Source organism: Notolabrus celidotus, chromosome 1, assembly GCF_009762535.1.
Source record: "Notolabrus celidotus isolate fNotCel1 chromosome 1, fNotCel1.pri, whole genome shotgun sequence".
Classification (NCBI taxonomy): domain Eukaryota; kingdom Metazoa; phylum Chordata; class Actinopteri; order Labriformes; family Labridae; genus Notolabrus; species Notolabrus celidotus.
In genome coordinates, this window is record NC_048272.1 from 32730675 (window position 1) to 32744951 (window position 14277).

The following is a 14277-nucleotide window of genomic DNA, read 5'->3' on the forward strand; positions in this document are numbered from 1 at the left end:
CATCAGTGAAGGCTGTCAGCCCGGCCTGCCCGCCTCGCCCTGTACATTCACCTAAAATCACTTCACTGAAGCTGTCGACTCAAATTGGAGACTTCCGAGTGATGAGGAGAGAGTTACGTAATAGATACAAAGAGAAGTGTCACATCGATAGACGAGCGGATTAAGATGTGCAGTTTGTGACACACCTTTCACTTTACTATGTTTCTCTGTTTCCTTGCCTATTTGTCTTTATGTTGGTTATTTGCTCCATCTGAAGTTTGTCTGTTTTTTAGATGGGGCCATGTCAGAGCTGCTGTCAGAGGGTTAGACTTAGAGTGGTAAAAGTAGGAGGGAGACCTGATTTGAATCTCATCTGGTATAATTTCCTGTCTTTTATTAATATCACAAAATATATTGTATATAGAAAAACTGTCAGACTATCAATTTTTTTCCATATGATGCAGATCTCAAGGGTAAGGCCACGAATAGATGATCCTCAGGAGTTCATGCATAAAGGAGAATACAGCAAATGTGTTCTGTGCAGCTCTCTCATGAAGCTAAAAGAACTGTCTCATAAATGACGGGGGCCTTTGGTTTGCTGTCTGAGACTGATATTCTAATGACAGCATGAAGTGAAAGAGAGACTCCAGCTCTCCTTGCTTGTGACACTAAGTTGTTAAAAACCCACAGCACTGTTTGTCTGGCAGCTTCACTGGTACATTGCACCCACACTGACACTCACACACACGTACACTGACACGCTCACACAACAAGAGTAAATGCACACACTCTCTCTGTAGGAATAAAGAGCAAACAGCAGAACAAAATGGAGTTCAGTCTGAGCTGAGGATTGACAGACTAACGGTTAACCCTTTAGACTCTTCAGTGGAGCGTCTCCTCTGCAGTTTTCACTAGTTGTAATGTAATTAGTTGGAGATTTCCAAATGCTTTGATTCTCAATGAGGAGCTTTAACTTGTGAAAGCAAATCAAAAGACACAAATAAAATAATTGTGGCTCATTCATTAAAGCTAGGGTTGGTAGTCACGGAAAATTAGCATGAATTTGAATGTAGCATTCCCCAGGACTCCCTCTGACCCCTCCCCTTGGAGCACCTCCAAAGCGATGCCCCCACTCACATGCACGAGCGCTGCTGATTCGCAACCATATGATCGTGACTGATTCAAAACCGGTCCTCAGCACATTGTTTGTGTTTTGCACTACGTCAACTCATATCTCACTTTGCAGTAAGAAAACACCAAAACATTATCATAGTGAAAGTTAAAAACACAAACAACTGCTTCTCTGCTCCCCAGTATGCTCCTGTGAATCGGTCTACTTACAAAAAAAAAGATGGCCTTGTTGCATCAAATTCAGCTCGCCTGCCATCTTGGATGTCCTGTAAGTATTACATAGTCACCACAGCGGCTTCCTTTCTCCTGCCTCAATTAACAACTTTGGGATATTTGGGGGCAAGCCGTTTTGAAATCTTCTATAAACTTGCATATGAAAGTGAGTATGAAAAGGGCGCTTCATTATTTGTTTGACATTTATGAAAGTATCCCGAATCTTTGTTTGCTTTTTTAAATTCTGGTCCATTTTCAAAGATTTTGCAGAGAAAGTGATACTTGTGAAAGCAAGTACTTGTTAATGAAAACCATAATTAGTCTGAGTGATAGACGGGATCACACTTCTGTTGTCAGCACTGAAAACTGACACATCGTGAGGAGTCAGAGGAACTAAAAACACAAAAGGTTCAGGACAGGCAGAGGAGGAAAAACTTCCATCACAATGGAATGAGTGTTTGCACACTAAATGTTCTTATACTGTATTATGAAATCTGCACACACTGAACGTGTCTGTGCAGAGCCTGTCAGTCTCTTCTACTCACTGAGTGCTGTAATTCCAGGTATTAGTCAGGTATTCTCAAACAGTTTCAAATACCACAAACATCTCCTTGCTCTCAGTAGCAGTGAACTCACTGCGCTACACAACACCATCATTGTTCTACGGCTTATCCGCACATTTGCAAACTGAATATGACCTGAGCTTGGCTGGCTTCCTCCTCTAAATCCGGCTTGTCAGGAAAGATGCAAAGTAAATGTCAGATGATGCTGCTGTGAGGCTGCAAACTGTGCGTTAACTTCAGCAGCCTGAACGTCTAGTTCTGTCTCACTAGTGCTGAATCACAAAGAAAGAATGTATCTACCAAGAGGCAAGCTCCGGTCAAAAAATATGAGTCCAATGCGGAAGTGCGAAAAACTGCAGTTCATCAAGGATCTGCTTGAGGCTGGCTCCAGAAGTACCAGAAACTACACACACACCAATTCAAAAAAGCTGATCTTTATAGCAGAAATAAACATATTTGCAGTCTGGTACAAAAGACGTGTAGTCTGGATAGCTCATTTCTCGATTGGCACCCACTGTAGGGGGGGGGTTATTTTTATCTAAAGGGGCAATTTTGAAGATATTAAGATTACGAGTCTTCCAATGAGAGGCACAGCTGACTTGATTGACAGGCGGGAACACTGTAGCTGTTGGCTAGGAGGCTTAAAGCCCGCCCCTTTACATCACAATCGACGGCGACAGCAGCAATATGGCTGCCGCCGACGATTGGCCTCAAAACAGCGCTACAGAAACAGATGGGTGACGTCACGGATACTACGTCCATATTTTATACAGTCTATGGTATCTACACATCTTATTACAGCTACAGATCTTCAAACTGTGATACTTTTGAAAAAATATATCACCCATCCACTATGAGTCTTTTACTTTACCTCTTTGTTGTTTGATTCTCACAAAGTTGTTGGACTGTCACTACACAATCAAAGATAATACAAAGGTCAAAACTGGTGCAGAGGAGACCAGTTATTATGAGTCTATTCCTAAAGTTTCTCTTTTATGAGTTAAACTCCAAAAACGTTGGGTCCTACATTATCCAGCATTCACCCACATGGAATACTTCAAAAGACTTCCCCAGGCAGGTTTGTGGTTTTGTCTTAAAACTTACAGTTTGAAATGTGGGAAGTTTGTAGTTTGAAGTGCAAAGATTCATCGTCAAAAAGTCAATAAACCCGTCCACATCCACAGAGGAAATAATACAACTGTAATGACTATAAATCATTCAGAGTGCCTCAGCCTCCAGGGAAGTTGACAGATATTTCATGACTGTGATTGTTATAAACACTGTCAGACACTGCAGCCTGTTGCCCTGTACACTCTTTCACCCTGCTTGCAAGGTGTCATGGCTAATGCCCCTGAGACATGTAGGCATCAAAGAGCTAGCTGCAACCAAGACCTACTGCTGTGTCACCTCCTGTTGCCCGTGTCTGGGCCAAGAAGTTGCCCTCATGGAGACTACAGCCAATCACCAACCAGCACAAACATTCAACAGGAGAGGAAGTGGCTTTGAGCAACAGACAGGGGCGCTTGTCTGTATTCAATTCAAAAAGGAAACCAAGTGACTTCAAACTGCTGACACACAGAACTGTACTTATGATGACGAACATTTGCTGCCCGTTGACACAGCACTCTCGCCCTGCAGTGTTCCTCTATTGAGAATGCGTCTGGTAAATAGCGTTCTGTTTGTTGAAGCACAAAAGACAAGCCCTGCATGCTTTCTCCAACTCCTTTTGTTCTCATTCGTCTCTGCAGAGTCATTTCTCTCACTGATCAGCTCCACCACTGATTCAACCCATTCACTTCTCCAAAAACTCAACACTAGGGCAGACTTGAGCCAACAGAGTGGGAAGCTCAACAAAATCTGAGGCAACAGATGCTTATTGATGACCAGTATTAGCATCAGCCAGGATGCATTGAGTGTGGGAGTGAAATTGAAATATATTGCATAGTTTCTTGTAATTTTCCAGTCCCTCTCAGCCTCAGCTACTCCTGTCATCTTCTCAAAACGTGCACAATCAATGGCATAGGTGTACTGAGAGAAGCTGACACTGTGCTTAGATACTCTATAACATTCATTCTTCTAAAGTAAGTGTGAAATATATCCATTCTATTGAATCTGCACATTCCTGGGCTGATAGTCATCACATGAAGCTGTAGCTGCAAATGAGACCACTGTCTAAAAATCACCAAGTAATGTTCTGAGGTTCTTGCTCTGGGTTTTGGGTTTTGTTAAAGTTCTTAATAGACATGTGCATACAAAAGTTTCTATCTTTTGAAATGAATCCCTCAATATCCGTTACGTTCATTTTATGGTTTGAGAGAGGAAGGAAAGAGAGAGGAGTCAGTGTGTGTGTTTGTGTGTTATTAACCTGTAGGACCCGGCGATGACCTCTTCACAGTCGATGATCATGAACTTCTCCAGGACCTGACCGGTGAATTTCTTGCCACTCTTGGTGCAGTACGTGTCTCCATTCACGCTGCGAATACGAATGTTCTGCACAAAAACACACAAAAACACATCTCGTTAAAAAAGCAGAAACACACACACATGCAGGCGCGGATAAGGAACACATTTATCCAGGAGGTACAGAGGCTACACCCTGCGTTACATTAGTCCACTAGTTCCCAAACTTTTCCACTTTGGTAGTGAAAATATTTTCATCCAGGACTTTAGACAAGTGAGTCATCAGTTTTTTCAACTAGTCATCAGTTGAAACACACCTTTAAGCAGGTAGAGACGTTATAACAGAGATGCAAATCCCTGTCATGCTGTTACTTGCTGACATCAAACTCCAGAGACTTGACTTTCAATGACTTTCATTGATAAAAAATGACCCCTGCTTTCACAGGAGGAGGAGGCGGAGCGCTTTGATCAGCTCTGCTCTGATCTGAAGATCCTGCCACGCTGCTATCTTTACCAGCTAGATTTCTTCACTGGAAGCTTTGCAGGAGGTGCACTACTATTTTATGTAAAGCTGTAAGAGTACTCGTTTTTATTAAACACACATGTCTGGTGAGTTCAAGGACTCTCCAACATCTCAAATCTAAGAGCTCTTCTTCCTCTCACTCACACATTAAATGTAAAATTTGAGCAGCCATCAGCCACAAGCTGCAATCTCCAAATTCCTCCTCTCTAACACTCCAGTGTGACTTCTAGGAGCCGAGTGTGGACACAGATATACTGCTGAGGTTGCACAATTCTTTTATGCTTCACACGTTTTCAGTTAAAACTATCTGAAATGAGGAAACACGGTTTAACATCAGCACTAACCCTGCATCTCAGTTTGCTGTGTTTTAGACTCTTAAATTAAGAGCACAAGTGTGTTTACACTGACTGTTATATAAAAATGAATGCACTAAAAGCATCCGGATCATGCACTGAAAAGTTGAAGGTAAACTGTGTGACACTTTAAGTTCTGTCTCTGCAGAAGACAAGGCTATCAAGGGTGCTGATAGCAGAGTAATTTCCAAGTTGGTGACACGGGATGAGCACGAGTTTAACTAGTAAACAAGCAGACACAAACTTTGTGGTAGACCACAGTCACACTCGAACGTTTGAGATTATTCCTGGTTGCATTTAATGAGGGAGAATGAGTGGAGTTTAACTGCTGCGTTTTATTGTGATACCATAGGGCAATGGATAACTTCATGCAAACTATTCCATGCTAACAGCTCTTTACGACAAGTCTGCTTCACTGACATGCTAACACTGAAAATGCTAACCTGCTCATGTTTCAAGTCGCTACCGTGGACGGCCTGCTGCTGTGAACGCGCCAGACTCCAGCTGCTACAACTACAACCATCCTTCTCACCACTATCATCTCTCTCTCTTTTCATCTCCCTCTATCCCTCTCTCCAGCTCGTTCTCAGCAGATGTGTGTCTAACATAAGTCTGGTGCTGCTTGAGGTTTCTGCCTATATAAGGAAGTTTGTCCTTAACACTGTAACTTGCTAAATGCTGCAAAGTGCTCTGCTCATGGTGGATTAAGATGAGATCAGACTGAGTCCTGTCTGTAAGATGGGACTGGATCTTATCCTGTCTTGATGTTGGGTCTTTGTTAATAATGGAACATAGAGTACGGTCTAAACCTGCTCTGTTTGTAAAGAGTCTTCAGCTAACATTTGTTTGGATTTGGTGCTAAATAAAGATTGCTTGATAGATTCATGTTTATTAGGTTAAAGTTTTTAATTTTCTCCACTACAATTTTCAGTTTTAGCCTGTTAACATCAGAGCTGTGCGGGGGCAGTCATCCACTTAAGGATTTGACAAACAAAAATGCTCCCTCCTGTTAGCGCTACAGTAAAAGTTTAGGGACAACGGCAGTTATGAGGATGAATTTGAGCCAGAATTTACCGCAAAACAACAACAAGTTGTAAAGATTGTTCAGTCTGGACAAGAGTGATCGACTCAACAGATGAAATCGTCTCCCTCTCTGTCACTCTCTTGACATTTTTCCTGCCACTGCTTGCTCAAAATCGATTTGGTCTGAAGTCAGTCAGTGTGGGCTCTGTGCCTCTGTTGATGTTTTACTTCTCTGCCTTTTACGATGATATGTGTGATCAGTACTTACACTCAGGTGTGAGTTCTGAATGTCCAGAGCTAAGCACATGTCTGTGAAGTAGTCCAGGTTCTTCCCGTCGAGCAGGATGTAGACTGGCACTCTGCGCTTGTTGGCTGCCTCCATCAGATCACACAGCAGGTCCACGTCTGTAAACACGTCCATCACCACCGCTATCACCTGCAGGAGGAGGGGGACACAGGGGACGTTAGCACGTGGTGTTTAATGAAGATTTCATGAGTTCGGGCCTCTTCATGATAGAGACACTGCAAGAGTTGCGAGCACTTCTCAGAAACTGAAACACAGATCTGCAATTATTGTCTCAATAAAAGTGTTGGGCATGACTTAGACGACAGGACTTTAAGGACACAGGAAGTTTAAATAAGGTTGCATCAGGCACATAAAGAGAACATCAAGACACAGGTCAAGACTTCATAATAACTGCATCACTAACTGCAGGAGATTTTCTATGATATCAGAACCATTCTTATAAAGAACCCCTTGACCTGCCTTAGGAAGCAATATCTGGGTGCAGTATCTTGCATAAGTGCTCTCAGAGTGGAGAAGCCAGGGATCGAACTACTGACACACAAGTGATCACACGACCGCCTCCACCTCCTGAGCACCATACACCTACGCTGGTCGGAGCACTGACTTCTGTGACAGCTGTGGCTCAGTGGAAGAACGGGTCATCTTCTAATTCATAGACTGGCACCTAAAGACGTCACCATCAGTGCATTGATGTCATGAATGAGATCAGATTCAGACTGATGGACTTTATAAACCGGGGTCCACCCACAGTGTGTGACCTGAGTGAAAGGCTGAATGTGACATGTAGTGTAGACTAAATCTGCACGTTTGCATTTTTACTGAAACATGTAAATGCGGACTTGAGTAGAGCTACAACTTTCACCAGCAGTGATGCTTTGCAGTGACAGAAAAGCCTTCAACAGTTGTAAGTTAACTTGAGTATCAGAGGCTTGAATGTTTAGGGCTGCTAAGCAACAAGGTCAGCTGGTCTGTCCCTTCTGTCCCACTCTGACTCATTCATCAGTGTGCAAACAGTTCAAGAGGTTTAACACTTTATCTGGGTACTCCTCACATTAGCAGATAATCCCGACCAAAGAGGGGGGCTGACCAGGGACGAAGATCTGGTTTCTTTTCCTCCCTTGATTTCAAGAGGAGGGATGAATCAGGATTATTTTATTGACTTCAGACTTCTTAAACTGAAATACTTTCTGTATTTATGGTTTTTTTTGTTGATATTAAAAGCACATAACTGGATCAATGCAGCATGTGAGCTGAGTTTTAACTGATAGTTTCTTTAGAATAAGGATCTCAGAAATAAACTTAAGTGTTGGTGCATGATATCTTACTTTAAAGTACAACTTCCCTAACAAATGTCACCAAAAACCAGCAGGGGCACATGAAGGGGAGTCTGTCTGCTCTTGTCAGCTGTCATACAGTTTCATTGGTTCCTTAGTTTTGGATCAAGATAAAGCTGTTTCGATTGTGGAACGATCTTCCTTAAGTAGTTTAATCTTATAATACCATCGAACAACACAGTTTTTTAAACCGTTTTTTAAAGAATATCATTTTTCAAATGAATGACATTCGAGTAGCTCTTTCCCACCTCATATTTTTCCGTAATTTGTACCTTATGATTTCTTTCTTTCATTGCTGTGTTAGGGAAAGCACTTCAAGGAAACTTTTTACGCTGCACCGTATTTTAATACACACATAAAACATTACAATATTTAATTTCCATACTAAACCTTGGCAAAGTTTCAAAACATGAGATGCACAGATGTTTGCGTGGTCTCGGTACTTGATTTCCAGTGTCTCTGAATAGCTTGTTTTGGGATCTTTGTGAACCTGACTTGAGGCTCTGCTGTCCTATTATGACAAGGACACCCAGAAACTGGGATGTCTATTTTGCTGCTGAGCTTTTTCGTCCACTCTGCACATTGTTAATTCAGTATGTCTCAGAAAGTTTATCATAAATGTTCTTTTGGTTGTGACAGCCACAGCGTAGCCACTTCACTGATGACTCCTTTGTAAACAAAAAGCCAGTTACAGCTCAATTTTTACTGAAACCTGTCCAGGACTGCTCCATCTATCAAAACCAGAACCACAGGCTTAAGTACCACTATTATTCAGATGTTTTCTGTAAAGCCAGAACATTCGGGTCGTTCCATGACAACAAAGCTGAGAGAAAACTAACACCAACAAGCTGTGTTTAACATTATATCTGTGGAAAGCGGCCAAAATGAAGCATTTCATGCAGAGGCTGAAAAGAGGGGGTTTGTTTTCTGGGCTTCAAATCATGCAAAGCTCCTCTCTCACACTGACATAATGAAAGGTGAAAAAGAGTATGAGAGGTCTGCTTTAAAAAAGTTGTTTAATAAGTGCTTCATTAAAAGCTTATTAATGTATTGTTTTTCTTCAGTCTGCTTTGTCACTTACAGTTTTTTGACATAAACTTAAATTTTTTATAATTTTACAATAAATGTTAAACTTAAAATGAAAAATAACAAAGTGTCCTCTGTATGGAACATGCTATGTAACGTCAATATTCACACACATGCACTAAGACTTCACTCCTCGCTCTGAGCAAACACACTCATGTACTGACATGTTCCTGCCCACAGGCACACATAGAGACATGCCTACAAACTTAAAACCCCTGAAGCAAACTCTGCTCAACGTTTTTTTTAATGAATGTAAAAAACAATAAAACAGGTTCATGACATCACTTATGGCTGCAGCTCAGTAGTTGCATGAAAGCTCATTCACTGTTCTGAAATTTCAACTTCATTTTAAAACACTAAGTTATTGTTCTGAAACTGAATGGTATCCAGTGAGCTCATGCACAGTGAAATGAACAAATGTGCAGCTCTGCTCACAACTTTTGATGATCTGTATCAATGGACTGTAGAGCTTTAATCAGAGCGTCAACCTGCTGACTGCACAAACATCTGAGAAAGTGGTCTACGTTACCATCATGCAGAGGGAAACCTGACTCTACGATCGAGTGCACTTTTTATTTAGAGAGTATTTTATGCAGGGACTGAACAGGTTTGAATTCTCTCACTGTTTTATTCTATTAGCAGCCGACTCGGCCGTCGTGCATATATAACAAGTCTATTTACACGTTGAGAACAAGGAAGTGTCTGTGGAGAGTGACTCATCTAACGTGTGCTCGACTGTCTGCCAATAAAAGCAGCTCCTATTAGCTGTGATGTGGTCATGAGACAGTTTGCCATCACTCAAATTTTAAAAGTCACATTCATACATTTATTAATACTTTGTCGATGACAGAGCTGATTACTTGTCAATACTTCTTTCTTCTGTCAGTGGTGGTTGCCATCCTTGGATTAAAAACTAAACATCTGTTTTGGTTTTGATCTTCAACATTCAGTCGGGGACCATAAATCAAATGATAAAAGCTGCATATAACAATAAGATGCAAAATGACTGGAAAGAGTAGAGACATACGACATAAAACAACCACAAACATGCGGAACAACCACCATATGTCTGCAAAGAGAAGTACAGCAGTTTCAAGATAGAGGCTGTGATGAAAAGGAGGCTGTGAGATAAATACATAAAGAAAAAACAACAACAAAGAAGCACAAAATGACCACTAATATGTGGTAAACAAGTAGAAATAAACAGGAAGACTACTCACACACAAGCTCTGTGTCAATACTTACCACAAAGTCAAGAAAAACAAGTATGTGACAGTCTGTAGACAATGCAGTATGTTGTGAAATGACTTCTCAGAATCACAAACAACTAAAATAAAAAGCAACAAAGACGTGCAAAACAACAGTGGACAAAATGAAGAATGAAGGAGTGTGGTGGTGTCTCTTCAAGTTTGAGTGTCTTAAATGAGAGCTGAGAGTCCTTCGACATGTCAGTGTTCGTACTGTAGGCCCTCTGTGTTATTATCTGTCTGTGGTCATGACTGGAACCATAAACTCAGTGATTAGGGGTCAAACTCTTTCCGATCAGTGAGCTGAGTTAAGTCAATAAGTAACAGAGCAGGCAACATGCTGTCAGCCTCTGTGCTCAGACAAGATAAGAGCTGATCTGACATGACAGCGGGCGGGACGGCGGGCGGACTCAGGCCTGCTGCATTTGTTTGTAAGCAAACCAAGCGGAAAGCACTGGGGGAAGAAATTAACGTGCTCAGGTAGGGAGGATGGAAAACAGAAAACACCCAGCTGAGAGTGAGACATGTTGTTGTCATGTTGTTTTCCTGAACACACTGATGATGATGTTTTTGCTCATTCCAGGCTGCAGGTTTTTTATAATCCCCCCCGGACACATTTGAACCTGGGTTCTGTTTTAACATGCATTGCACAGATGACTAATGAGCACACGTTTTTTAATTGCTCCATTCAGTTAATGGTTTCAGCCTGCAGCCACAAACAGTCTGTAATGACTGCAGTGTAGTTGGTGCAGGCGAATGCTCCCTACCAAAAACACGTCCACTTAAAGTTTTTGTGCTGCTGGAAGGCTCAGGATGTTTTTCTAAGTGTCTGACAACGTTACGGAACAGACTGCTTCATAGATAGACCTTCTTTTAAAAGGGGAAGATGCCTCCATCCATGAAATCCCTCTCTTCAGATATACCAGACTCCATTGACAAAAACAGTCACTATCTCGTCACAGGACACAGGGCTGATGGTCTTGTGTTCTTGTGTGGCTTTAGAGTTTTAGACGATGATGATTTTTGTGTTGTGTGCAGAAGCACTAAAGGTGGAAGTTCACTGAACAGGCACCTTATTCAGGAATATAGAGGCCTTTAAAGCTCATTTTGTTAATGGAGTAACTGCAAAACTTTTAGTACATATTCATCTTTTATATCAATAAATATTAAAGTAATAAGGCCCATGTTGTAAAAAAAACATAACTTTTGGATGTGTGTTCAATCAGTTGGCCTTTTTCATGCCTTCAGTGAACATGTGCTCACGTTCAGCTGTGTGCTCTGCTGTGTGTGCTGAGTAAATACTGTATCTGCTGTTGGTGCTCTGACATGGTTCTGGAAATGGGGCACAAACAAAGTGGACCTGAGTGAGCAGCACAAATAGTTTCCCAATGACCTTAAACTAAGTTCATTTTTTGCCAAGATAAGCTTGTGTTGTCATGTTGGAGTTAGAGATGTGAGGATGGCTGTGTGAACCAGGTATGAGTCTGTCTACTCTCTTTGCAGGTCAGCTTGCAGACCCACGGCCTGGCTTGTCTTGGTTACATATCACTTCTACAAAGTTTTTATTCAAATAAATTATTTTACTTTCCGCCTTAAAGACACATCAAAACTTCTCAGCCTGATTAATAATGTCTTATGGATCATATATGAAACATTATTATTTCAAAGGTTTAACGGTTGCTCAGAAGATGTCTTCCCCTCTAAACCTCTGACTGAGTATTTTGAAGTCATTCTTATTGTCTCTCCTTCATCATTATCTTGTTATGATCTTGTTAAATCTTTAATTTTCTTTCATCCCATCTCTGAATCATTTTTGCTGCTTGTGTGCACTGTATTTCTTATTTGAACTGTACATATCAGACTGTTGATTTTCTGTGAAACATTTACGCTTCAAGGTGCTGCATGAATGACGAATGTTTAAGTGATGATTTGAGTGTTTGTGCACTGGAGGTGTTAATGTCCCACTCCCTACTTTGAATACTGGACCACGACTGGCCGCAGGCGAATGACTAAAAATATCTCCTACGTTCATGTTGATGTTTTAAACTAATATTTGAGGTGAACACGGAGAACTTCTCTCCCTACAACACAGAACAAACTGCACATGAATCACCCTGCACAATTACACTAAAAACAACATAACTCAGACAAACTAAGAGGATGTTGTTTTTACACAGAGGATGGTCTTCAGTCTATTATTTCTGCTCAGCAGTGACATTGTGACGATGAATAGTGACAGAGGTATTACTGAAGTCGATGCATTTAGACTAAAAACACTTTTTCCAGTGTTTTTCTGAGAACACAGCTCAGGCTGCAGTAAAAAAAAAACTCCAGTCACTGGAAAAAGTTTCAGAATCATACATGGTTGAACAAAAGAGCAGTGTGTGTGTTTGTATGAAGCATCATCAAACTGGTCTGACATATTTGAATGAAACTATTGCACCATTATACCTGAGGCTGATGACTCCTGAAGTCTCGATTGTAACAACTACATACAATAATATTCACTTGACCACAATTTAATGAATGATCAATTAGTGTCCATGGGTCATAATCTTCATAACACACATCAATGTTGCACAACAAAAATGGGTTATAAAGAAGAAGATGTGGAAAATGCTCCTTGGGTTGATGTGTCTGATTATAAACAATGTAAACCTGCTTTAAAAGTGAAAAACTTCATTTTAAGTGTTCATTAAAATACAAAGACCCACATAATGAACCTGTTTGAGCTCTCTTACCTTTTTGGCTTTGTTGATCAGGGACCTGATCAGGTCTTTAACGTTATGGGACTTGTCCCTCTGGAAATAGATCTGCGTCTCTGACGGTCCATATCTGGTCGGGGAATCCGGCCAGCCGAGCTCCAGCATCGGCGGCTCCTCGTCGGACATCATGGGGAAGTATGTCCCGGAGGTGAGCTCGGAAACGGCGTCCCCGTCCCCAAAGTCCGGATCGTTGGGACCGACTCCGTTGCTCTCAGGTCCGAACGCTTTGGCTGCATTCTTGGTGATGTACCGGATCTCCAGCGGGGATAGAAAGTTGAGCTCCCGCTCCTCGGCCAGCACTTTGCGGTACTCCTTCTCCCCGTGCTCCAGCAGCGCGTCCGTTGCGAGGCGGGCCGCCTCGTTGTGACTCAGCTCCAGCGTGGAGCCCTGCCGCCACGGGTTCTTCACCTCCTCCAGCCGGGTGGCGAGCTTGCCCAGGGGCTTTCTGCCGGACGTGGCCGGCCTCAGGCCCTCCGAGCTGATCATGGTGAGTGTGTGGTCAGCAGTCCCCCCGGATTAATGTGTCCAATCCCCGGTTTACAAAACTAGGGAGACAAAAGACCGAGAAAGAAACTAAATATTCTGATTGTGCAAACTATTCCTTTCCTTCTCCACGTATAAACATTATTACAAACACATTAGAGGAGCACAACACAACACACTGAAGATAAGAGTCCCAGCAGATCAATAATCTCCCTTCAGCTCCGCGAAAACACACACAGTGAAGCTGTCTGCTCTGATATCTCCTCACACCAAAAGAAATATTCAAAGGCTCCAAAGTCTCACTAACTCACCACTGAGGCTCTCAAACACTACAAAAAGTCCTTGTTAGAGAGATATTCTTCCTCGTCTGTCCGTCGTTCAGATTATAATCCATCTGAAGTGATCCGGAGTATTTTCCTCTGAGGCGGTGTGTAATGGTCCTCGCTTCTCTAATTCCCTGTCATGTCATACAGGATCTGAGTCCCAGGAGCCCTTCAGCTTCGCAGCCACCTCTTCCTCCTACACCAGTGTGTGTGTGCTTGTGTGTGTTTGTGTGTGTGTGCTTGTGTGTGTGTGAGCGTACGTGTGAGGCGCTCACCTGTTGCCACCTGTGCTGTCATTGGTCTCCGACGTGGATAGGCCCCGCCCCTCTTACCTTCCTCTTCCTCCCCCCTCCTTCCTCCTACCCTTCTTTGTCTCTCCGTTGTCAAGCCAACTTAATCACAACAGACTCGACGTCTGGTTCAAAATTTCAGAATTAAATCTTACAAAGAGAATTATAGCGCACACCTGTTGGGCTCCTTGATCAGAAGTAGCCGAGGAGCTTTCTATTGACGCTTTAATTTATTAATTATTGACTCTTAATTTGAT

At 42.1% G+C, this 14277-nt stretch overlaps 1 protein-coding gene across 3 annotated transcripts in view; it reads right to left on the bottom strand.

Moving 5' to 3' along the window:
- The window catches only part of fam83c (family with sequence similarity 83 member C), a 30835-nt gene extending 16786 nt beyond the window's left edge, over positions 1–14049 (bottom strand). The window contains exons 1-4 of one of the 3 annotated variants that reach the window (XM_034692738.1): positions 14006–14049; positions 12901–13469; positions 6454–6621; positions 4252–4376 (exon numbers count right to left, since the gene is read on the bottom strand). In XM_034692738.1, the coding sequence (XP_034548629.1) occupies positions 4252–4376; positions 6454–6621; positions 12901–13410 (803 nt within the window). In that variant the 5' untranslated portion in view covers positions 13411–13469; positions 14006–14049. The other 2 variants (XM_034692820.1, XM_034692661.1) reach the window with 2 other exon arrangements.
- Between the last annotated feature and the right edge of the window lie 228 nt (positions 14050–14277).